At 42.3% G+C, this 23,423-nt stretch overlaps 2 protein-coding genes across 5 annotated transcripts in view; both read right to left on the bottom strand.

Annotated features, from left to right (window-relative positions):
• LOC147015151 (SURP and G-patch domain-containing protein 1-like) overlaps positions 1 to 6,065 on the bottom strand; it is an 89,849-nt gene extending 83,784 nt beyond the window's left edge. Inside the window, exons 1-2 of one of the 4 annotated variants that reach the window (XM_085849655.1) lie at positions 5,913 to 6,065; positions 2,632 to 2,836 (exon numbers count right to left, since the gene is read on the bottom strand). In XM_085849655.1, coding sequence (XP_085705781.1) covers positions 2,632 to 2,795 — 164 coding nt within the window. In that variant the 5' untranslated portion in view covers positions 2,796 to 2,836; positions 5,913 to 6,065. Of the gene's footprint in view, positions 1 to 2,631; positions 2,837 to 5,850 lie in introns of those variants that run through there. The other 3 variants (XM_085849656.1, XM_085849657.1, XM_085849658.1) reach the window with 3 other exon arrangements.
• A 5,815-nt stretch (positions 6,066 to 11,880) lies between these two features.
• Positions 11,881 to 21,054, bottom strand: LOC147015150 (perilipin-2-like). The gene is made up of 9 exons (XM_085849650.1): positions 20,797 to 21,054; positions 20,603 to 20,692; positions 19,050 to 19,248; positions 17,714 to 17,796; positions 15,789 to 16,023; positions 14,870 to 15,060; positions 14,436 to 14,573; positions 12,294 to 12,473; positions 11,881 to 12,175 (listed from the first exon to the last, which is right to left on the bottom strand). The coding sequence occupies exons 2-9, from the start codon at positions 20,675 to 20,677 to the stop codon at positions 11,978 to 11,980; spliced, it is 1,299 nt and encodes a 432-aa protein (XP_085705776.1). The 5' UTR covers positions 20,678 to 20,692; positions 20,797 to 21,054; the 3' UTR covers positions 11,881 to 11,977.
• Between the last annotated feature and the right edge of the window lie 2,369 nt (positions 21,055 to 23,423).

The raw sequence follows: 23,423 nt of genomic DNA, 5'->3' as shown, positions 1-23,423 counted from the left end.
TCACTCCTCCCTCAACTGTGATAGGATATCGACATGGCACAAGCACGACAGCACAGCACAGCACGGCACGGCATGGACATGTCCATTGACACAAATGGCACGATCCCGTAACATACAAGACACCTGGTCAGCCTGCGACGGTGTGATAAGCATTTGTCACCCATTTTGTCTGCGGTGTCCGAGTGTGCCTGGACAGTGTCCGTGCAGTGCTTCTGCTGAAGCCGTAAAACCGATTTATCAATTAATACAAAATCCTCTATAAATCGTCAATTGAACGGAAAAACAAAACCCACCAATCTATAATGAGCATGCGACCGGCGTTTTCTTCTTCACCAACACCTCCATTGTCGCCATCTTCGTCTGAATCGCTCGCATCAGGCTCAAAACGACACTGCTCCATAATCCCCCCCGAAAGCGTTTCCATCACCAATTTTGTCTCCAACAGTTTCTTCAAAATCTCACTGATCGGTTTCAACATACTGAGAAACTTCAGAGTTGCTGATGATGGTGGAATCAGTATCGGAATCCGAGCTCAAAACACACCGTTTCGCAATGTAAGCCGCCATTTGGATCAAGGTGGGTTCAAGGTGTGATGTCACTGGCAACAATCAATACTTTAGGGCTTTTATCAGCCAACAAAATATATTTTATGAAAAATTTCCTTTCAAGTTAGACAATGATTAATGATTTTCAATGGTTTTCAGGAAAAAAAAAATTATTTTGCGTTTGGGTTCCCCTTTAACACGATATGGAGAAAACCAAATGTCCTTGAGGTATTCTCTGCTTATTGCATACACCACAGACGAACGGATCCGAGCCGTCTCGACTTTCTCGGCCACAATGATCTTAAGCTAATAAAGGTGCTTGAATGAGCATTTACTCTTTACGCAAGAATGATGTATCCCATTGTCTGCATGATTTTTTTTTAGCCATCAGATTATATGTGAACTGCATATGGATTGTTTACAACTTGTATCTTGGGGCCTCATATGCGATTTATCCCAGCCACGGCTTCAAGTCTGACGTGCGATATTGTTCCCAACACCTTGACGGCCCAATTGTGACCTTCATTCGATAAATAACCAAATTCCTAATGAATCGCGAGCATTGCTTAATACTCACCTGAGGGAAATCTGGAGAAAGTCAAACATGCTTACACAAGGGCAGTGGTTGTTCGTACTTACACATCGTGTTTCGGATCGATCTAGTAAGCCGTTCTGGAAAAGAAGCTTATTGAAAGTTTATATTTTCAATCCAATATGGCTGCCGAACTACGTCACCTATAACATCATAAATTTACATTCTGCCTCTCATTGGGTAAGGGTTCAGGTTTATGAAGTTTCAAGTTACTCAGATAAGGTGTGTTCTTCTATCCAAGACGGCTGCTAAACCACGTGATTTCACAACATTTTCACACGATATGCAGGAATGGTGTGAGAAGATATTTGTGAAGTTTCATGTCAATAGATGATAGGTCGGTTCAAGGGAAAGAACTTTTTACAAAAATATTTTCTTTCAATATGGCTGCCAAACTGTGTGACCTATCAATTATTTGCGAACACCCTGGTATCCCCACGGCTTGAGGGAATGTGTGTGACATTTCCCTTCGATCCGTCAAGCCGTTCTGGAGAAGATTTTTTATGGTTTTAGAATAAATGCAATATCGGTCGCAAACCATGTGAACCTACCTTGTCAAAGGGAGAGGGAACTTGACATAATTATCATTAAAGAATGTACATGAGCAGTCTTGATTGTACTATGGTGGAAATTTCATGTCAATCAGACAAGCGGTTGCAGAGAAAACTTGAATGGCACTCGGTAGAGCGCAATCCTCCGCCACGCAATGCCTGATCCACGAGAACATATCGGGCCCAACACATTTTTGAAATATCACACTATAAAGTACTATATCGTTTTTGGCCCTTTCTCTCAATGGTGAAGAACCACTTTGAAAATTAAATAATTCTTGTATCCAGATCCGGATTTGGATCTTCACCAAAGTCGAATCAATTCGTCCTTGCCGCACACCCAACATGTCCACAACTTTTTGACATATCGTGCGATATATCAATTTCACCATCCCCTCTCAATGGTGAAGAATCACCAGAAAAAATTCTAGTAGTCGGATCCGGATCCGGATCTTCACCAAAATCGAATCAGTTTGTCCTCGTCACACACCCAACCTGTCCACAAAATTTCATCCAGATCCGTCAAAAACTTTTTGAGATACCCTGCACACAGACAGACAAACAAACAAACAGAAAGGGGTGAAAACATAACCTCCTTCACCTTCGGTGGCGGAGGAAATTATTTCAAAAGGGAATCATGGACTCACGGACAGCCGGAAGGACAACCTGAAAACACAACGTCTCCGCAGACGAACATAAAAATGGAGAGGGGTCAATGTAGTAGGTAGGCTTGGCATAAATTAGAGGGGTGGGGTGGGAGATGGTGAACTATATCAACACAATGGATCTGTACCCAAAGTGTATCAAAGGACTTGCAGCAATACATTTAAGACTATTCACGAAAAGAAAAAAAAACCCCCTGATGTTCTACAGTTACCAAAATGAAAACACAACATCCAATTGCACAATACAGCCCCTTTGAATGCAACATGGAAGCACTCACTCATTCTCTGGAGCATCTTTTGCAATCTGAGGCTTTTGAGACAATTTTGCCTCAACCTCCTTCTTCCGTTTTTCAATAAGTTGCTCCTGCAACATAAGACTATCGTTCTTACACGGTCCAGTTGAGCAAGAGGCCAGAGCGTTGTTGGTGGTCCACCCAGACATCACCAGTAAATATTCACAACCACAAGAACAGAAATGGAGGCCTGCAAGGAAACAAACAATCAAATTTAAACCTGGAACATGTTTTTTATTTCAGAAGTTATATTAATAAATAACAAAGGAAATGGAAGGTCATTGTCACAGGACATTTTCAGCAAAGTAAACATTTCCCCCCCCCCAAAAAGGTTGGAAAACAAACACAACAATTTCATGAAAAACTTCAAGAAAGCCAAAGTCAAATGGAAATTAAACAACCGAGAAATACTCATTGTCTCACAAATTGTCATGTGACATTCTCTTTTTAAATAAAAATAAAAATTAAGCACTACGAAGCAACGGATGCGAATTCAGAGGACAACTGTCGAGACAGCCACTTCCTGTTCACAATTCACCAAAACACATACTTGTGACGTCACAGGTGCATTTCATTGTTGACTGTGGATCTAAAACAGCCTGTAATTTATATGGCCTGACTTAACTCAAGTACCAGTTACTTCGTAATTTGCAAATCAGCGGATTTGCTTCTTTCTTCCCAAATATCATACTTTCTACCTCCCCAATGTCGTCAGATTTTCCTTCCTCACTTCAAAAAAAACACACCAAAACTTTCTTTCACACCACATTCATTTCCTTTTTCAGTGTACATAGTGGAGGCTCGTGTAAGAGCTAGTACTAGTAGTAAAGTGAATGGATCAGGACGCAACGGGACAAAAGGAACAGCAGAAAGAGAGGGGGAAAACACCAACAGCAGAGCCAAAAGCCAAGACAGAGGAAAGTTGAACGAACAATGGGTGTGAGTAGGAATGGGGGGCAGGAGAGGGTACATGGGGTGGAAACCCTCAGGAGGAAAAACTGGAAATTTGGAAGGAAGGGGGTGGGGTGGAGTGAGGGAAGAGTTAACAAGGGGGACTGGAGAGAAGGAGATTGAAGAGAATGTGAAAGTTGGTTCAAAAAATAAATAAATGAAAACAACAAATGAGTATAGGTGAGTAGTGATTCTGGATCTTGTTAGTTTCAATAGAAGGGGACTGATGTTGAACCATGTGTGCCCTGCATATACCTGAGGGATGGAGGGGAGGGCACAGAGAGGGCAGAGGGTACAAGAAAGGAAGTGGAAGAATACAGAGACCACCAAACTGTCTGCGATGGCAAAGTGATAGGCCCATATAGTAAGCTTCATCGTGGCGATTTCAATAATCTTGACGGCCTTGGTTACCACAGCATCGAGCTAAGCAAGATGTAAGGCAGGGGAGGCAGCCCAGAAGGAGATCAATATTCCATTAAGCTGTGAATGAAGACTTTGTAGGTGCCAAGGAAGGACTTCGTATGACGGAGGATGCCCAGTCGGTGACTGGCTTGGGAAGCAAACTTAGAATAATTGTGGTTTGCCCAAGAAAGATCATGGGTGAAAGCAAGACCCAAAAGTTTGAATGACTGAACTTCTTCAAGAGGAACGTGATGTCTGCATGTTGGGGATGTCTGATGGTTTTGCTTCGTGTCATATCAAGTGGGAACGTCTGGTTAGTTAATTTGAGGGTGAAATAAGGGGTACAGGACTGGTGTTGTGTATCTCGGTTATCAGGAATGTGGAAACGACACGGGCTTAATGGGTGGAATGGCCTCATGTCTGGGTTTCCTTGTGCAACCAACTTGCCTACAAAGCACGAGGGTGAGAGTTTAGGGTCGGGTCGGAAATTCAACAGAGATAAATCATCTCAAACGAGAGTATACCACCTTCGAAGCACCCAATGGTTAACAATAAGTTTGCTTTGTTAAAACGAATCCACACTCGGTGCTGCAATGGGAAGAACGTCTGCTCTGAAGCTGGGAGTTTGGCGGTTCAAATTCCCAGGCCAGTTGTTGTTGTTGTGGTGGTGGTGGTGGTCGTATGGCAGCTTAGCTGCCGGGTTAGCTATAATTTCTTGAAGCGCGACTGTGTCGCTGATGCAGTGCCCCTCTACCAGTACACACACTGGAACTGGTACTCATTTCACCGACCTAGGAGAAATGACAGGCTGAGTCAACCCCCTAGTGCATTAATTCAGCGGCCGACGGGGCTTGAACTCAGGACCCTAGGATTCCAAGCCGCCACCCCAACCACCGAGCCAACACCAGGCTCAGTTGTTGGTGGTGTTTTGTATGCAGCCTGTGGTTGCTGGTTGAATCATTTTGTGGAAGTGCGACTGTGCTGCTGGTGAAGTGCCGCTGTTACCAGTAAGCTGGTACTCATTTCGCCGACCTCTGAAGGATGACAGGCTGAGTCAACCCTCTGGTGTATTAATTTAGCGGCCGACGGGGCTTGAACTCAGGACCCAAGGATCCCAAGCCGCCACCCTAACCATTGAGCCAACACCAGGCTCAGTTGTTGGTGGTGTTTTGTATGCAGCCTGTGGTTGCTGGTTGAATCATTTTCTGGAAGCGCGGCTGTGCTGCTGGTGAAGTGCCCCTGTTACCAGTGCATTGGTACTCATTTCGCCGACCTCGGAAGGATGACGACCAACAGCACGACATCGGTTCCACCTCAAGATCCGAAGACTTTATGGCAGCCACCCGAACCGTTAAGCCAACATCAGGCATATTCCCAGACCAGTCAATCCCACACCAAAGACTAAAACTGAGCCATGGCCACTCGACACAGCACGGACAAGCAGCCATAGGTTGGCAACCATTGCGCAGGCTTGATCAGCTTCACGGCTTCCTGCGTCTAAGTTCCCTGTGAGGGAAATGGTATTTGTTGACAGCCTCCTGTCACAACTCGTCGTCAACCAATATGGCGCTTTAAAAAATATATATATATATATATATATATATATATATATATATATATATATATATATATATATATATATATATATATATATATATATATATATATATATATCAACGAGGTCGCAAAAAGTTTCATTTATGATCGATCGTTATCAACCTAAAGTTCAGGGGCAACAGAAAAAAAAACCCTTCGTCAACGAAAATAAGCCAACAAAGTTTGGATTTTATAAAAAAATATATATTTGTTTACGTGACAGAAAATAATTATATTCGAAAGCTTTGAACAGGCCTGAAGCAGCGATCTCGAAACCAAGAACGATCTCAACGCATCATATCGCGATCAAACCTCACACCGTCCTATCAGAGGCCTCTGGCTCGTCGGAAGGTCACTTTGAGACGAAGAACTGCAAAAAACACGACGTCCAGCGAAACACGACCTTCGCGTTCATCCGAGACGAAAAGGGGGAGGAGAGGAGTTAGGGGAACATTACTGCGCATGCGTCAACCACAAAAACAAAAAAATACTTCCGGGTTGTTGTTGTTGTTTGAAGGATTCGTAAAATAAATAGAAGGAATTGATCAGATTCGCTGGTGTAATGGTTAAAGCGTCCTATCCGAGTCTGCGAGGTTGGCGATTCGAATCTTGGCTGAATCAAACCAAAGATTAAAAAAAAATACTTCCGGGTTGTTGTTGTTGATTGAAGTATTGTAAAATAAATAGAAGGAATTGAGCTGACTCGCTGGTGTGATGGTTAAAGCGTCTTATCCGGGTCTGCGAGGTTGGCGATTCGAATCTTGGCTGAATCAAACCAAAGATTAAAAAAAAAAAAAACAGCCATGGACGTGCTGCTTCCTTGCACTAATATTCAACCATTTATTTGCAGAAACTAATTCCTGGGTCCTGTATAACAATTAACTATGTCTCGAACCCAGGGAGCGTGGAAACTTTACAATTTTCAGAGGACAAATTGTTGGCCAATCGGAAAGTGGAGTCAGCCAGTGTCAGATAGCTCAAAACCTTGGCATTCCACTTTCTACGGTCAATCGGGTGATTGTGCTATTCACCAGTAAAGGCAAGGAATCCACAGCTTCCTGTTCTGGTCCATCTGGGCTCTCAGAAAGGTGTCTTCGAGCTGTCATGCGGTCCACTGAGAAAACTCCCCGTTGCAAGGCAGCAGATGTTGCAGAGGAGGTCCAAGTTAGCTCAAGAACTGCCATGTGGGACCTTCATCAACTGGGCGACTCTGTGAGAGCATCTAGCAGAAAACCTCTCCTTCGACCAGCCAACATTCAAAGGACAAAGAAGTGGGCTGACGAGATGGCCACCAAACCCATGGAGTCCCAATTTGCTCAATTTTCTGACAGTTGACGTGTATGGGTCTGGAGACTTCCCAGTCAAGAGCTATCTTTGAACCGATTGCAGCCAACTGTCAAACACGGTGGTTTTTCGGTGATGGTGTGGGGAGCAATCTGGAGCGCTGGTTGGTCAGAGCTTGTGGAGTGTGTTGGCAACATCAACACTACGACACACATTTTTATCCTTGAGGATGGACGTCTCCCCGTCTTCACTGCTCAGATGGTCAAAAACAACACTCTGTTCATGGAGGATGGAGCTCCATGCCACACTGCAAGAAAGACCAAAGACTGGCAGGACAGAAATGGTATCAAGCGACTTCCATGGCCAAGTCAGTCTCTTGAGATGAATCCCATTGAACACCTCTGGGCCATATTGGATCGAGCAGTGCGGAAAAAGTCCAGGAAACCAACATCACGGGCAGAACTGCTAACCCCTTTGCGGGAAGCCTGGGCAGAAATTCCACAAGAGAAAATTTCAGAACTTGTTCGTTCTATGCCTGAAAGAGTAAAAGCATTGAAATCTGCAAATGGAAAGTCTACAACACACTAGTGTATGTATTAAAATGGATCAATTTTCCTTCAAATGTAAAATAAATAAATTATTTTCAAATCATGGTGTCTATTTACTTCTGTCGTGTCTCTTCCGGTTCATTGGGGGAGGGCAAGTGGTTGTGGAGTGTGGAGGAGTGGGGTTCACGTGATCATTTCTTGTGACCATCCCTGCCTTATTCACATACTTTTTGGAGCAACATCCCGACATCCTTTTGCATTTTTACCTCCACCACCGAAAGTGAAGGAGGTCATGTTCTCACCCCTCTCTGTCCATTTTTTACTTGCAAAATCGAAGATTTATTAAGTATATTGGTTAGTCGATTTTGTTATTCTGTCTGTCTGCCTGTCGCCCACAGGTCACGCTTCGAAACCAAACTTCATGAAACTTTACTGAGTTGTTGAGGTAGTCTCAACTGAGAAGCTGATGGATTTTGAGGTCAAAGGTCATCTTGAGGTCGAATTTCTAAAATTCATTTTTCATCTGATTGACCTGAAATTTAAACAAGATTTGCGGATTGTGTCACTGAATTAGGAAACCAACTATTTTTGAGGTCAAAAGGTCAAACTTCTAAAATCATCAATTTAGATCTGAAAAATAATCAATTTTCATCTGATTGAGCTGAGCTTTGATTAAGATTGTCAATTTTCATCTGAACAAAATGAGCAATTTGATGTATCCATGGAAACCTTTGGAGAAAGGGGGGTGGATTTTGCAAGTATCGTGCTCTGCACAATGTCTTTTTATTGTTTGTTACTTGAAAAATCGAAGATTTTACAAGTACATTGGTTAGTTGATTTTGTTATTCTGTCTGTCTGCCTGTCGCCTTCAGGTCACAATTTTAAACCGATCTTCACCGCATGGTAAAGTTTGTCATAAGGAAGAAGCCTATTGTTTTTGAGGTCAAAAGGTCAACAACTTTGGTGAGATTTCTAAAATCCTCAATTTTCACCCAATCGACTTTAAATTTGAAGAGGATTTATATTCCAGGTCACTGAATTCAACCAACCAATTATTTTTGAGGTTAACATCGTCCAAAAGGACAACATAGGCCGAATTTCTAAAATTGTCAATTTTCATCCGGTTTACTTAAAATTTGAAGAGGATTTGCACATATTTTGGTCGTTGAATTCAACCACCAATTATTTTGAGGTCAAATTTGTTTAATGGATTTTGCAAGTATCGTGCTCTGCCACGGCGTTGTCTTCTTCGTTTGTTTGTCTGTGTGCAGGATATCTCAAAAAGTTGTGGATGGATCCGGATAAAATTTGGTGAGTAGGTTGGATGTTTGACAAGGACAAACTGAGATTTTGGTGAAGATCTGGATCGACGATGAGAATTTTATGAGATTCTTCACCATTGAGAGAGGGCCAAAAATGAGAAATAACATATCTCAAAAAGTTGTGGACATGTTGGGTGTGTGACAAGGAAGAATTGATTCCGTTTTGGTGAATATCCGAATCTGATAATTTTAAAAGTAATTCTTCACCATTGAGACGTGGATCTAAAAGTCATATTTCAAAAATATGTTCTCGTGAATTAAGCATTATGGGGTTGAGGTATGCATTTTTTTTTTAAAAAAAAAGATATGTTTATACATAGATGTTCTTAGACTGATTTACAAATGTTATTGCACAAACTTTATTGACCTGCTCACATTGTAATGGTACTCACTGTACATACTTTATAGACGAACTAACATTCTAAATAGCATGTACTTTAAATAAATAGTAGCATGGATCGGCTCACAACGCTTGCCGCTCCACACGGTGTTGCAGAGATCAACGTCACAGATTTGCTGTGTTGGTATGATTTATGCCAATTATAAACATTTCTTTTATTGGTGATATATTTAAAATTTCACGTGATAAGGTCCAAGTGGTCTAAATGGTCAAGGGTCATAACTGTCTGAAGATCTTCTTAGGTCCTCAGGAAGTTTTTAGGACTTTTGCATTTTCAAGGTCAGGGTGTTAGAATCTAAGTTCTCAGGGTTTGAAAGGTACATTGCAATAGCACATAATACTGTCACACGGCTGCACGCCGAGACAGATTTTATATGGGGGTTGTCATCCACACCCATTTAGGTCTGATTGGCCCAAGCAGCTCCATCCCTATCAGGCTGATTGATAGTTGTAGCCCCCCCCCTTTACCAAGGAATCCTTTAAAATTACAGTAAAGGATGCACCCCAATTCAAACTCAAATAGTACCAGTCATTGCCATTGAGGCAGCTTGGAAATACGTTGTCTGAACATGAACGAGATGATTTGGTTTTGACCCTTTAAAAGATCACATCCACAAAAACACAAAAGCAGATGAACAGATGAGGTAGGCTCTCATATGTAGCCAAAATGACTTCAAGAGAAGATACTCCAACTTTAGTTGTGTATCGCAAGTGGGTCGACTACTGTGCCATCCTTGCATAGTTGAACATTGAATACAAAGTTTGGGAAAAAAAAAAAAAAATTCTCCCAACTCAATCGAAATGCAGCATTAGGTGAATACTTTTTGCAGGATACTCCCCCTTTGAGTTTCAAATAAAGCACCTTGCCCAGATGGTTTGTTGAAGGGAGAATGGATGCGATGACCTATGATCAGAACACCCATATATTACCAAAACTTCAATGAAAGCTCATTTTACATCAAGCCATGACAATAGTTAAATGGCCTCATCGCAATGAGCTGAATACAGCAGCAATACAGTCCGAAAGATGAGTACTTTGAAGGTGACCAAACTTAATTGGTGTTTACAATAAAGTTAAGTTTTTTTGGGGGGGGGGGGGAAGGTACAGTATTTACTTTTACAAAAACTCACAGGAATATATAATCACTCAGCCACAACTCTAACTCAATATGTGTACCCCTTCACCCCCAATACTTTGCCTTACCCAAATGTAAACCCACCAGCTTTCAGGCAAACCAAGTTTCCTTCAACCACTGCTTAAGCTTCATGAACGGTGACCAAAACTAAAAACAAAATATATATTCGAGGTCTCACATGAACAACCTAAAACTATTACTAGAATTATGGTTGAGATAAGATTTCTCCCTGCAGTTTGACCAAGACAATTGTCAAATTGCAGGAAGCAATTTGGCCAATAATGCCTGTGAAACACCAGCCCAATAATAGGGGAGGTGCCATATATGTAAACTAAAAAGTATTGGGAGGAAAAAATAAAATAAAAAACCCTCCCAGGGGCAACATCAATACAATGTGTACTTAATCATACAAAAGCAAATATCCATGGACCACCTCAAATGTGTGTAGTTACCAAATTCAAACTTAAAACCACATTTGTTGCCACCTATCAATGTATTAATCAAGTAAGCCTGGCCTTACAACCATATTGTGGTTCTATCAGTCGACTTAAAAGTCCAAAAAGTCATTATGGTGAACCTTAAAATATTACACTACCCCTTTTGATCATTTACTCTTCAAAATGTGACATCTTAACTTGAGCTACTTAAATTCCCCCCTTGTTTACCACCAGTTAGTTCAGGATTGTAGCTAATGAGTAAATTAACCTGTCTACCAATATGCAAGATATACTCAGAATGCACCAGTTTCCAGCACATTGCAATTATCCAACTTCTGAGTTTCAACCAATCTTCAATACCGGTGAAAGCCAAATTAATACTCTGCCAAAAACTGCTTCAGGATTTATAATTAAAACACATGAAGTCATGCCAACTCAGCCAAAACACTGAAGTTTGCCCAATACACGATCACTTAAGTAAACCACTCAAAACATAAATATCTTAAACGGTCAAAAATGGAATTTCATTCCGAGTGGTCTGATGCATTGCCTGTAGCTAAAACAGCCAATCACTGAGCAAGTAGTGAAGTCAAATTGGTATTTGTAGAAATAAAATTTGTCATTTCAATTTACTTTTGCAAAGGGAGATGTATAATGGGGAAAAGGAGTGGGCACAGTAGCCACAGTGGAGAATTTAATTTTAATGTACAACAACTTCACACAATCACAAGAAATCAACACAAAGGGGGGAGGGGCAGGACCACCAATTATCAAAACATGCAAATTGTATTTAGCAGGGCTCAGAAAAATTGGAAGTTTCAATCTGATCTTTCTCATGTACAATGTCAAGCACTTCATCATAAGTCAAGCGCAGGTCAAAAATTTCAAAAGCCTAGCAAAAGAAAAAAAAAAGCAAGAATCAGGATCAAGGGTCGGTATATTATCCCATGACTGTTCCACAAAGCAAGCAAAGCCAGCAGCACAAATCAAAAATACCCAAAGCATCTTCACTTACCTTTGAGTAGAATGCAGGCATTTATGCACCACAAGTTAAAACCCCAATTAGTCAGTTTAGTCTGGACATCCTTGTACAGTTGAAGTGTGGTTAAGAAATGAAGGGGCACTTCATTCACTTAATTGTACATCAAAAAAAGACAGTTTCATTTCAAATGCTTTTTATTAGACAAGACATGCATCATTACAAAGTGATCAGACAAGTGAAAACATTTTCTGGAACAGAACCCCAAAAAAAGCTCTACTGAGGATGCTCAGTTGGTAGTTTCTCCATTGTTTCCATGGAAACAGCTTGCAACCCCTCATGCTGCTTTTTGAAGGGACCCACCATCCAAGAGAGAGGAGTGTTGTGCACCAAGTAGTCAAGGATGACATCCATAGAGCCACTGATACTGGAAAGTTGCTCCTTTGAACGAGCAAGCAAGGATGCAGGTATATCCTGCCAGGGGAAATTATAAAGATAGGGATGAAGCCAAAAAAAAAGTAATGTAGCCTTAAATCCCAGGGGGGCGGAGAAGAAAGCAAATTACATTAGATGTAAGTAATGGTACTCGTACCTGAAAGGAGGTTTGAGACTGGAAAGCAGTGGCCAAGGCCTCACCAGCCTGGCGCACTTGTTGTGCCTTCTCCTGTACATGCTCAGGTAAACCACGGACATTGCTCACGAGGTTCTGGCCCGTCGTCTGAAGCTGGTTGCTCAAGGACCGAACCATAATCAGCATTCGTGATTCATTTGTCTGAAAAGGTAGATGCAAATCTGATGTGCAATTGTAGAGAGCAGGATCAAAAATCCCAAACTAAGAAACAAATATTTTACTAAAATGAACAGCTCAACTGATACATATAAAAACATTTTTCAAAGATCTTCATGCAACCACAGGGTTCTCCCCACCCCCAAAGTTAAAGTGAATATACATACACACATGACTGGTCAAGATAGAACACCCAGTTTTTACTGAAATTTAAGCAGTTATAGTCCAGAAAACTTGAAATAGTACAAAGCTAAGCAGTAAACTGAGGTTTAAAAAAAAAAAAAAAGTTAGCAAAACTGAAAAAGTGTAAATTTCAGAGTTGTTAAAAAAAAAGCCCTTTTCAGGGAAGTAATGGGTTAGCAACTGCAGCAATGGAAGTAAATCAAGCTTTGAAAGTTGATGCAAACAATTCCTACAGGTGTTTGAACTTTTGTAGATAGCAAACATTTTGTATAAAAGCAGTGTTGGAACACTGTTGCTCCACCCTCTGAAGCATTATTTGGACAATATTGCACTACAGGAAGTAGTATATTGCTATCACAATGGTGAGAAAAAGACAATGAACAAAGGAAGACAGACCATTATAACCCTTAAAAGTGCAAGTCTTTCCTTTGAGAAATTGCAAAGCAAGCCAAGGTGTCTGACCAGTTTTACACCATCGAAAGGCACGAGGAAACTGACAGGCAGAGGTCTGGCAGACCCAAAGCTACAACAATCAGAAGACAAGTCTGAGAGTCAACAGCTTGCGTGATAGGTGGCTAACAGGACAGCAGCTTCAAGCACAGCTTAACACTGGTCGAAGTAAGGAAGTCTTAGTTTCAACTGTGAAGAGAAGACTTCGAGCTGCAGGTTTGACAGGTCGAGTGGCAGTAAGAAAGCCATTGCAAAGATGGCAAAATAAGAAAAAGAGGCTTGCCTGGGCCATGAAGCACCGCCAGTGGACTACTGAAAACTGGAAGGGCTTATGGACCAATGAATCAAAATTGGAAATATTTGGTTCATCATGCAGGGTTTTTGTACACTGTCGAGTAGGCTAAAGGATGGTTCCTCAGTGTGACACCAACTGTCAAACATGGACGAGGAAGCGTGATGATCTGGGGCTCTTTGGCTGGATCCAGAGTCAGTGACGCAGAGTGGCTGGCACCCTGAACCAAAAAGGGCTACCACAGCATTTTGTAGCACCATGCAATACCCTCTGGTCTAAGCCGAGTTGGTCAGGGGTTCATCCTACAGCAAGACAATGACCCAAAACACCTCCAGGCTATGTCAGAACTACCTTAGAAGAAAAGAACAAGATGGTAGGTTTCAAATCATGGAATGGCTAGCAGTCGCCACTTAAACCCCATCGAGCTAGTTTGGGATGAACTCGACAGAAGGGTGAAAGCAAAGCAACCTGCAAGTGAAACACATTTGTGGGAACTTCTGCAACAATGTTGGGAAGAACTTTCCGAACAATATTTGATTTCCATCGTGGAAAGAATGCCATGAGTATGTTCAGCTGTTATATCTGCAAAAGGTGGCTACTTTGATGAATCAAAAATTTAGATTAAATTTTAACAAAACAATTCCAAGATTTTTTTTTTTTTTTTTTAATCAATTGTTTCTTCTATGCTTCAATTTCAGAGTACATTAAATTAAACTGCTTAAATTTCAGCAAAAATGGGTGTTCTAAAACTTTTGACCGGTAGTGTGTATATATATATATATATATATCCAATACCTCCTGAACTCAAATGCCCAAAGTCTTCAATGAAAATTTTAAATTTCACACCAAGACAAGAGGAAATAGTTGTTGTGGAATTGGTTTATGTGAAACATCATCAAGTCATCCTAATATATATATATATATATTTTTTTTTTTACAGCCACACTGCTCTCCCTCCGAGTTTGTTCCATGCAAAATGTTTGATCTGGAAAGATTTTGCCCAAAAAAGAACTTCTGCATACCTCAGCCAATTGGCCAGTTTCCTCTGTGATTGGTTCTTCCTGGGTCTGGCGCCACTCATTGACCATATGCTGCAGCTTCTCCTGAGTCTCATGCATCTTGCTGTTGGCAGAACCCAACTGCGTTTTTGCAAACTCGATCTGAAAGGCATGAGCATTCCGTTTATTGAATACTTAACCATATTTGAAAGGATTAATTTTTTTGAACATAGGAAAACACCAAACTTTGCTGGGGGGGGGGGGGAAACCAAAGTAAAAAACATCCAATATATATATATATATATATAAAAAACAGAGCAATACAAATCCAAGAATAACCTGCATAGCAATTTAAAGTAAATCAGGTAAAAGACAATTTTATTTCATGAGACACTTAACCAAAGATTCACACAACCAACCCTCCCCCACACAAAAAGAAAACAGCAACCGAAACTCACCAAGTCCACAGCATGCTGCAGGCGCATCACCGCTTCAGTGCTGTGTTGCTTAAGGTTGCGGACTTGTCCCACAGACTTCTCATACACACAGTGTTGCACCTTGCTTGACAATGAGCCCAAGCGTACATAGTAGCTTTGCCGTTTGGTTTCATCACTCTGATCACCCAGAGTCTCTTCAATAGCTGGTTGAGCTGGAGCAACATAAAGTACAAGTGATGAAGCACATTAAACTTGTAACAGCAACTCCCTCAACCCCATTTTATGCCCCCAGCAAATGACCTGCACAAATTAAACTAGCAAGATCAAAATTTCCACAAGGAATATTTAACTTTGAATAGTACAATAGACCAAAGTGAGAAATGACCAAGAAGCATATCCTTTGCAATATAAAGACCTCTTGAAAGCAGACAACTGACCAAGTACATGGGTTCTGGATTGCTCATGAAAACAGCAATTCGGATCATTGGAAACCTGTGCTCTTAGCCAGCGAAAATGAATTTGTAAACTTTTCCAAATATTCCAAGGATGAAGAGATCAAAATTGAAAATGCTACATTGCTGACAAGACACTGAAAACTGATCGATTTTGGGGGGAATTCAAATGTTATTTTCAAACAATTTTGCCTGAGAAAACACATCAGCCCACATTAATTATTATATTCACAGTTTGACAGCACACTAACAGGCTTAAGGGAATACTTCTGCTCCAGTTCTTGTTCAGAGTTGTCCCTCCAAATTGTTTTTTTAACAAAAATTTGCTGTCTTGGGTTTAGTGTAATATTGCAAAAATTTAGCCAAAGTTCTGCTTCCTGGACAAAATGCAAGTTACCCAACATTTCCTCTTTCCTGGTCCAGATTCCTCACATTAGTCAAATATATAAAAAAAATTACATCCAAAGCAGAAATCAATTTTATCTTACCAGTTTCTCCAGGAGGCATGAGATAATCCAAGTATTCTTCAGTCTTCGTTAGTGCCGTGTCCATCCCTGTGGTCACCATCTGGCCCATCCGGGTACTCATCACAGTGTTCACACTACCAGATACAACCTCTCGGGTCTTCTCCACACCACTTCCAACTGCACCCTTAGTCTTATCAACCATGCCGGTCACAGTGTTAATGGTGGAAGATACCATCCCCTTGGCATCAGATGCAATCTGAAAAAAAATATGAAGCATGCAAACATCTTACAATAGCTAATGAGTGCATGGGATTTTAACAAGAAAGTAAGTGTTAAAGCAAAAGTTAACATTTAAAATGGCTGACTGCTAAACATGGAAAAAAAAAATATCTAGAAATTATTCGTCATATTTTTTTAAAAGTAACCAGGAAATGAGAAAAATGCAAAGTTTTTTTTTTTTGTAAAGTGTTCCTCCTGGTTGGAGGTGGGAAGCATTTTGACTGCACTCATTGAGATCAAACATCTGAAATTATACTTGTAGCAATTTGTTCATATTATATATATATATATATTCAAGTAACCCATGTAAAACGAACTTAGACTTTCCATTAATGGTATTTTAATGCCATCTATTGGCTTTAAAGTAACGAGAAACAGGACAAATGAACTTTTAGGCAAAGCTGGATGTGACCATCAAATACAGCCAGATGACTAAGCATCATTCTCCAGCATGCAAGTGACCTTGAACAAAAACGGCACGAATCAGCAATTCACAAACAAAACCAAAGTATGTCAATTGTACTCACTGCTAACCTAGGTTAATCAATAAAGGACTCTCATGCCCTATAAAAAGTTACAGGTTTATTAGAAAAAGGAAGTTTATGGCACATCACAAATCCCCAAAGCCAATGGTTCCACTAGGATTCAAATAGAGTAAAGAAAAAAAAATTCCCCTTTTGGCCAAAGTCCCCATCCCATTATTATAGTCCCCAAAAGGGATGAAGTCCCCATTATTCAATAGCTGGTTGAGTAACCGTGTGGCCCAAAGTCCCCATTATTATAAATAAATTTCCAATTGCATTTTTTGATGTCTCCACCCCCCCCCCCCCACAACATGTATACCCCTGAGGGGGTGGGGCCAAAAATGACTGCTCTTGCACCTTTTTTTCCATGTGGTGATCACAACTGCCAGATTTGGTGAATTTCTGCAAAGTTGCTTCAGATCATTAAATTTGTTTTCAAAAAAAATAAATATATATATATATATATATATATATATATATATATATATATATATATATATATACATGGCTAAAACTCTTCATTTGCTCGTATGAATCCTTCACCAGCGGCATCCAATTAAAAAAAAAAAAAAAAAAAAAAAGAAGAAGCTTATAAATCAAGCAACAAGTACTTCCAAACGATTTGTAGCCATTAAATCAAAGGACAGACAATGCCCTTTTGTTAGCCCAAAGATGCAAAATTGCTTTGAAAACAGATTCACTCAACCAACTTAAAAAATCACAACTGAACAGGTACACCTCAAAAAGAACAAATCACGTTACAGATGAAGTTCCATTTGTTGCTCAAATTCGATAATTGGTAACATCCGAACAAACTTATTCGTTAGTTTGTGCATATGAGAACGAGCTATGAGCAACTTCAAGGGAGGACATAAAGCCCATACAACAGGGTATGGGCTATATCCTTTTTAAGGCTCAAGGAAGCAGCATGTTGGGCATTTTAAGTCACCAGTACAACTTGGCTGGGGAGTCCAACTGCAGACCAGACTCAGTGGATGCTCCAACTATAAAATTTCTTGCCCCCAAGGTTTGTCCCCTTTTGACCAAAGCAATTATAAATGCAACAAGAAATGCACACCAGTAACCAATCTACTCTATTCCAATAAACATTTCCAGAACCAAACCAAATATAAAGAATCTTACTTTTCCTGGTTGTTCATGTAAAATGGGCATCGTCTCTTCTAGTTTGTCCAAACCTTTGCAAGCATAAGTATTCACAGCAGCAACTGGAGGGGTGTGGGATGAAAAGGATAATTAGGTAATGCATGGGCCAACACAAGGTCAACTATAAAGCAGCAGTCATGGGGAGAGAGTCCCACAACCACAATTGCTCAACATTGCCCTGCAGCCAAGATTACCCAACAGCGGCAATAAATCAGTACGGTCAACCTTAACCCAATCTCCATTGCAAACACCAAATTTAAAGTTGCGTTCACCTCAAGATTAAAGAGCATACATTAAATGAACTGGGGAGGGGGAGTAAATTGGGGAAAGTAAAATTCAGCAGGACAATATAAAGTTTGGAGTCAGGCCAGCTGAAATGCATGCAAATATGGAATCTGGAAAGACCACCCCCTCCCCTCGAAAATCACCTTGCCTTTCAAACGGTATTATCTACATTACAATTTTATTTTAGCATGGTCAATTTCACCACAAAAGCATAAATTTAAATTGCTCCTTTTGGAACATTTTGCTGAAATACACAAGCTGTACTTCATTTAACAATTGGATTGCTCTCAAATGCTTGTCTTACATAAAACCCAAATGCATAATCCATGGGGTACACTCCTTGTAAATCTACAGTACCGATAGGATTTATTAATCCTGGTTCGAGGCAAGTTCACATCAAGTGTGCACACCAAGAAAACAGTTTGTCAATTAAATGGGAAAGAACTCGTTCTGCCAAGCTCAAGTGAACAAAAAACGATATTTGCCAATTTTTTTTTTAACTTACTGGCAAGACAAGTACATAAAGCAACAAGGCAGAATTTTTTTTTTTTTTTTAAAGGGTTATTTGAACCTGGGTAGCCAACATGCCCTAGATACCAAATGCTACGTAGCCAAAAAATTTAAACTACACATTTCCAATACAGTAAAATCCAACATAAGTACCTGCATGTCGAGTTAGCTCAAAACATGTTAGACGTTGAACCCAGTAAATTACAAAACAATCCGATAGGAAGGGTAAACCCGTTCCCCATGAGTCAAATTGCTGACAGCACAATACCAAATCAAACTCGAGGTAAGTTGATGGCACAGCATCACAAAAAAAACAGTTCAAGGATGAAAGAAAAAAATCCATGCATCCCCAATGTTGATTGCACAGTTTTTAATGTGCCTGTGAATGAATTTTTTTGGTATTTGACCAACCCAGGGGACAATGCCAAAAAAAATGATTTTACACAACCATCTGCCCACCCACCCCTGGTAGTAATTACATCAGAACAATTCAGAAAAAGTCATTTTTAAAATTACTTACTCTGAGGCTCTAATTTTTCCACCAGTGGTTGCACCGTACTCATGGTCACCCCAGCAACTGCTTTGACGCCAGTTTCCGCAACCTCGCACACAGATTTCACGCAAGGATACTGCTCCTTGGTGCTGCTATATGCAGATGTCACCACATCACATGCAGTACTGACCATTGGAAGGTTCAGCACACGTGACATTATGCTTTCCTGAAAACAAGGTTATTCCCACAAGGAGTCCAAAAAAATTTAATAAAAATAAAATTATAAACCCAACATGCAAGCATCAAAAAAAGCTTCCTTTGATGCAATCAGTCCATCAAATTATGAAGAAAGTACTGGGGTCGAGCTCTCCAATATGGGTTACATTCTCAACTAGACTTTGGATTGGCATTACATCACAAAGCATGCAACCCCATTGATGGATGGATGCCAAGCTGGGTGTCACATCTACCAGCAATAAAGAGATGGCAAGTGCAGTATACACGTCTCAAGTCGGTCGAGTTGCAATATACCAAAAAATAAATTGCTGCTAAACTAGCAAGAGACCTCATCAGCTCACAGGAATGGCAAAACCTCCCCTAAAGTGGGATCAATTGTGGCAAAAGTTGGAAAACAAATTTTCTGTTCAAGAGCAAAGGTTGTCACTTGAACATTTTGAAGTTAAATGTAAAAGCAGCAGAAACCAAAAGGCCATTAGTTTGAAAGCACATTTTGAAGCTGATAAACTACCCCAATAATCTTCCATGGACAATTGAGTGAACACAAAAAAAAAATTGAGGGGGGGGGGAAATATAATAATAATAAAAAAAAAAAAAAAAAAAATAAAAAATAAAAAAAAAAAAAGCTATGTGCACTTAACATGACATCCAGGAATGGATGTCAGGCTTACAACTGCACATGGCAACCACAAAACTACAAGGCAAACTTAATCACCACCTTTGAAAAATTCTTCCAACAGTACCCCCCCCACCCCCCAAAATCAATCATGGATTCATCCAACCATCTACTGCAGGAACCTACACACCCCCTTTGGAGGTAATCAACAGGTTCAGAGTCCCACAAAGACACTACAAGTGCACATACCTATACCACACAATGCCCGATCCACTAGACCGTATTAATCGCATCCCTCAATGGTGGAGAATAATTTAAAAAAATTGAAATTCTCAGATCTGGATCTTCACTAAAATATAAACCAGTTTGTCATCACACCCAACCTGTACCAAATTTCAAACAAATCCATTCGTAAGGTTTTTGATACATCCTGCACAACCTCCTTCCATCTTCAGTAGTGGAGATAACCTCAGCAATGCTTAGACAATGTTTGGCTCAAAAAAAAAAAAAATAAAGAAAAATTTGAAATTAAAAATTCACAAATCAGCTCCAGCCTGGCTGGCCGAGCACACAGCATTAGCAGATATGTAACCACCATTCATCAACAGTGTTGAAAGACCTCAAAGTCTAACAATAGTTACGTTACAGAAGAACAAATTTAAACACTGCACTTCGCCCTCGTAGTCGTGATTGCAATCAGGACAATCAATCACCGAGTCATACCCACCCCATTCGCTTGAGCCTCAGACTCAGCAGCATCACCGACGACAGCAGCAGCAGCAGCAACTTTACTCTCAGCCATTTGAGCGTGTCACACCTGAGATAGACAACAAATGCAGATTCAAAACCATTCCACTTAAACCGCATTAGTTTCATGAAAAATAACCACCAAAAGGGGTGGGGGGGGGAGAGGGCAATCACCTTCAGCCGAACTTCCTGAAAAGTCACGAGAAACTTCGACGAAACACGTCCACCGAAGTCACGAGAAGAAAAGGTAGAGGGTCCAGGTACGAAGTACAAGTACGGGTTGGACGAAGCAAACAATGACCGAGGTGAACGTGCTGCACCAACTACCGCAATTCGAAGCGAACCCGTGAACGCGAACAAAGTTAACTACGAAGTTAATTCCCCGCCCTTTTATAAGGATCTGGCGGGAGAGGGGGAGCGAAGAAGGCGTGGCGAGAGGAGGGTCCGTGGGACGTGCATCGAATCAGAATGAAGTGTGTGAAGGATCAACGAAGTGGTGAAATGGTCTTGTGACGTCAATGGCGTCATTTGGGTTCATCTTGAGTTTAGGTGAAAGGTAAACGATGAGAAAACTTCGCTGTCTTTGGGAAACCTCCGAAGTTTATTCAGTGACGTCATCAAAAGCGTGACACGTGGGGGAAGCGAAAGTGAGCATGCGGTTTGTCACGAGTCGGGGAGCTCAGAAAGAATTATTATCATGATAATAGTAATAATAATAATCGTAATAATAATAGTAAAAATAATAATAATAGTAATAATAATAATAATAATAGTAAAAATAATAATAATAATAATAGTAAAAATAATAATAATAGTATAATAATAATAATAGTAAAAAATAATAATAGTAATAATAATAATAATAATAGTAAAAATAATAATAGTAATAATAATAATAATCGTTATCTATCCATAATTCCAGCAATCTCTGTGTGTCTGTCTGTCTGTCTGTTTGTCTGCAACCGCCATTTCTCGACGACCGCCGGTCCGATCTGATTGAAACTTGCCAGGAATATTGCCGGGGCCCCGCGGATGTGCCTTTTCAAGGTTTGATATTAATCGGCCGAGCGGTTCCCAAGTTACGGCCATTTATCTGTCGACCAATATCTTCGAGAGAGGGCGACGGGAGAGGGGGGATGAGAGTGGGGGCGAGAGAGGAGGGGGGGAGAGAGGAAGGGCGAGACGAGGGGGGATAGAGGGGGAGCAAGAGAGGGGGAGAGAGAGGGGGCGAGAGAGGGGGTGAGATTGGGGGCAAGAGAGGGGGACTGGAGTGGGGGCGAGAGAGGAGGGGGAGAGAGGAAGGGCGAGACTAGGGGGGATAGAGGGGGGCAAGAGAGGGGGAGAGAGAGGGGCGAGAGAGGGGTGAGAGTGGGGGGCGAGGGAGGGGGACGGGAGAGGGGGATGAGAGTGGGGGCGAGAGAGGAGGGGGAGAGAGGAAGGGCGAGACTAGGGGGGATAGAGGGGGAGCAAGAGAGGGGGAGAGAAAGGGGGCGAGAGAGGGGGTGAGATTGGGGAGAAAGAGAGGGGGACGGGAGTGGGGGTGAGAGAGGAGGGGAGAGAGGAAGGGCGAGACTAGGGGTGTTAGAGGGGGGCAAGAGAGGGGGAGAGAGAGGGGCGAGAGAGGGGTGAGAGTGGGGGGCGAGGGAGGGGGACGGGAGAAGGGGGATGAGAGTGGGGGCGAGAGAGGAGGGGGAGAGAGGAAGGGCGAGACTAGGGGGGATAGAGGAGGTGGGAGAGAGGAGGGTCGAGACTAGGGCTGAGAGAGGGGGGAGAGAGAGAGGGGCGAGAGAGGGAGGGAGAGAGTGGGAAAAGGGGGTGAGAGAGAGGGGGCGTCACAATTCAAGAGAGGGGAGAGAGAGGGGGGAAAGAGGGGGTGAGAGAGAGGGGCGTCACAATTCAAGAGAGGGGGAGAGAGGAGGGGCAAGAGAGGGGTGAGAGTGGGGGCGAGAGAGAGGGGCGATAGAGGGGGTGGGAGTGGGGACGAGAGAGAGAGAGCGAGAGACGGGGACGGGAGAGAAGGTGTGAGAGGGGTGTGAGAGGGGGGATGGGAGTGGGGGCGAGAGAGAGGGGCGAGAGAGAAGGGCGAGAGAGAGGGGCGAGAGAGGAGGGGCGAGAGAGGGGGGAAAGAGGGGGGTGAGAGAGAGGGGGCATCACAATTCAAGAGAGGGGAGAGAGGAGGGGCAAGAGAGGGGGTGAGAGTGGGGGCGAGAGAGAGGGGCGATAGAGGGGGTGGGAGTGGGGACGAGAGAGAGAGAGCGAGAGAGGGGGACGGGAGAGAAGGTGTGAGAGGGGTGTGAGAGGGGGGATGGGAGTGGGGGTGAGAGAGAGGGGCGAGAGAGAAGGGCGAGAGAGAGGGGCGAGAGAGGAGGGGCGAGAGAAGAGGGGGACAGAGGAGGGGGAGACTAGGGGTGAGAGTGGGGGGAGAGAGAGGAGGGAGAGAGAGGGGCGAGAGAGGAGGGGCGAGAGAGGGGGAGAGAGGAGGGGCGAGAGAGGGGGAGAGAGAGGGGGTGAGAGAGAGGGGGTGTCACAATTCAAGAGAGGGGAGAGAGGAGGGGCAAGAGAGGGGGTGAGAGTGGGGGCGAGAGAGAGTGCGATAGAGGGGTGGGAGTGGGGACGAGAGAGAGAGAGCGAGAGAGGGGGACGGGAGAGAAGGTGTGAGAGGGGTGTGAGAGGGGGGATGGGAGTGGGGGTGAGAGAGAGAGGGGCGAGAGAGAAGGGCGAGAGAGAGGGGCGAGAGAGGAGGGGCGAGAGAAGAGGGGGACAGAGGAGGGGGAGACTAGGGGTGAGAGTGGGGGGAGAGA

The sequence above is a fragment of the Eptatretus burgeri genome, chromosome 12 (assembly GCF_056783735.1).
Source record: "Eptatretus burgeri isolate ZD-2024b chromosome 12, Ebu_testis_v1, whole genome shotgun sequence".
Classification (NCBI taxonomy): domain Eukaryota; kingdom Metazoa; phylum Chordata; class Myxini; order Myxiniformes; family Myxinidae; genus Eptatretus; species Eptatretus burgeri.
The sequence above is the reverse complement of the archived record's forward strand: the minus strand, read 5'-3'. Positions and strand labels throughout refer to the sequence as shown.

Coding starts and splice junctions, on each gene's coding strand:
- LOC147015150 (XM_085849650.1), bottom strand. CDS start 20,677: ATGGCTGAGAGTAAAGTTGCTGCTGCTGCTGCTGTCGTCGGTGATGCT. Junction 16,024..17,713: donor TACATGAACAACCAGGAAAA/GTAAGATTCTTT, acceptor ATTTTTTTTCAG/ATTGCATCTGATGCCAAGGG. Junction 15,061..15,788: donor CATGCCTCCTGGAGAAACTG/GTAAGATAAAAT, acceptor ATGTTGCTCCAG/CTCAACCAGCTATTGAAGAG.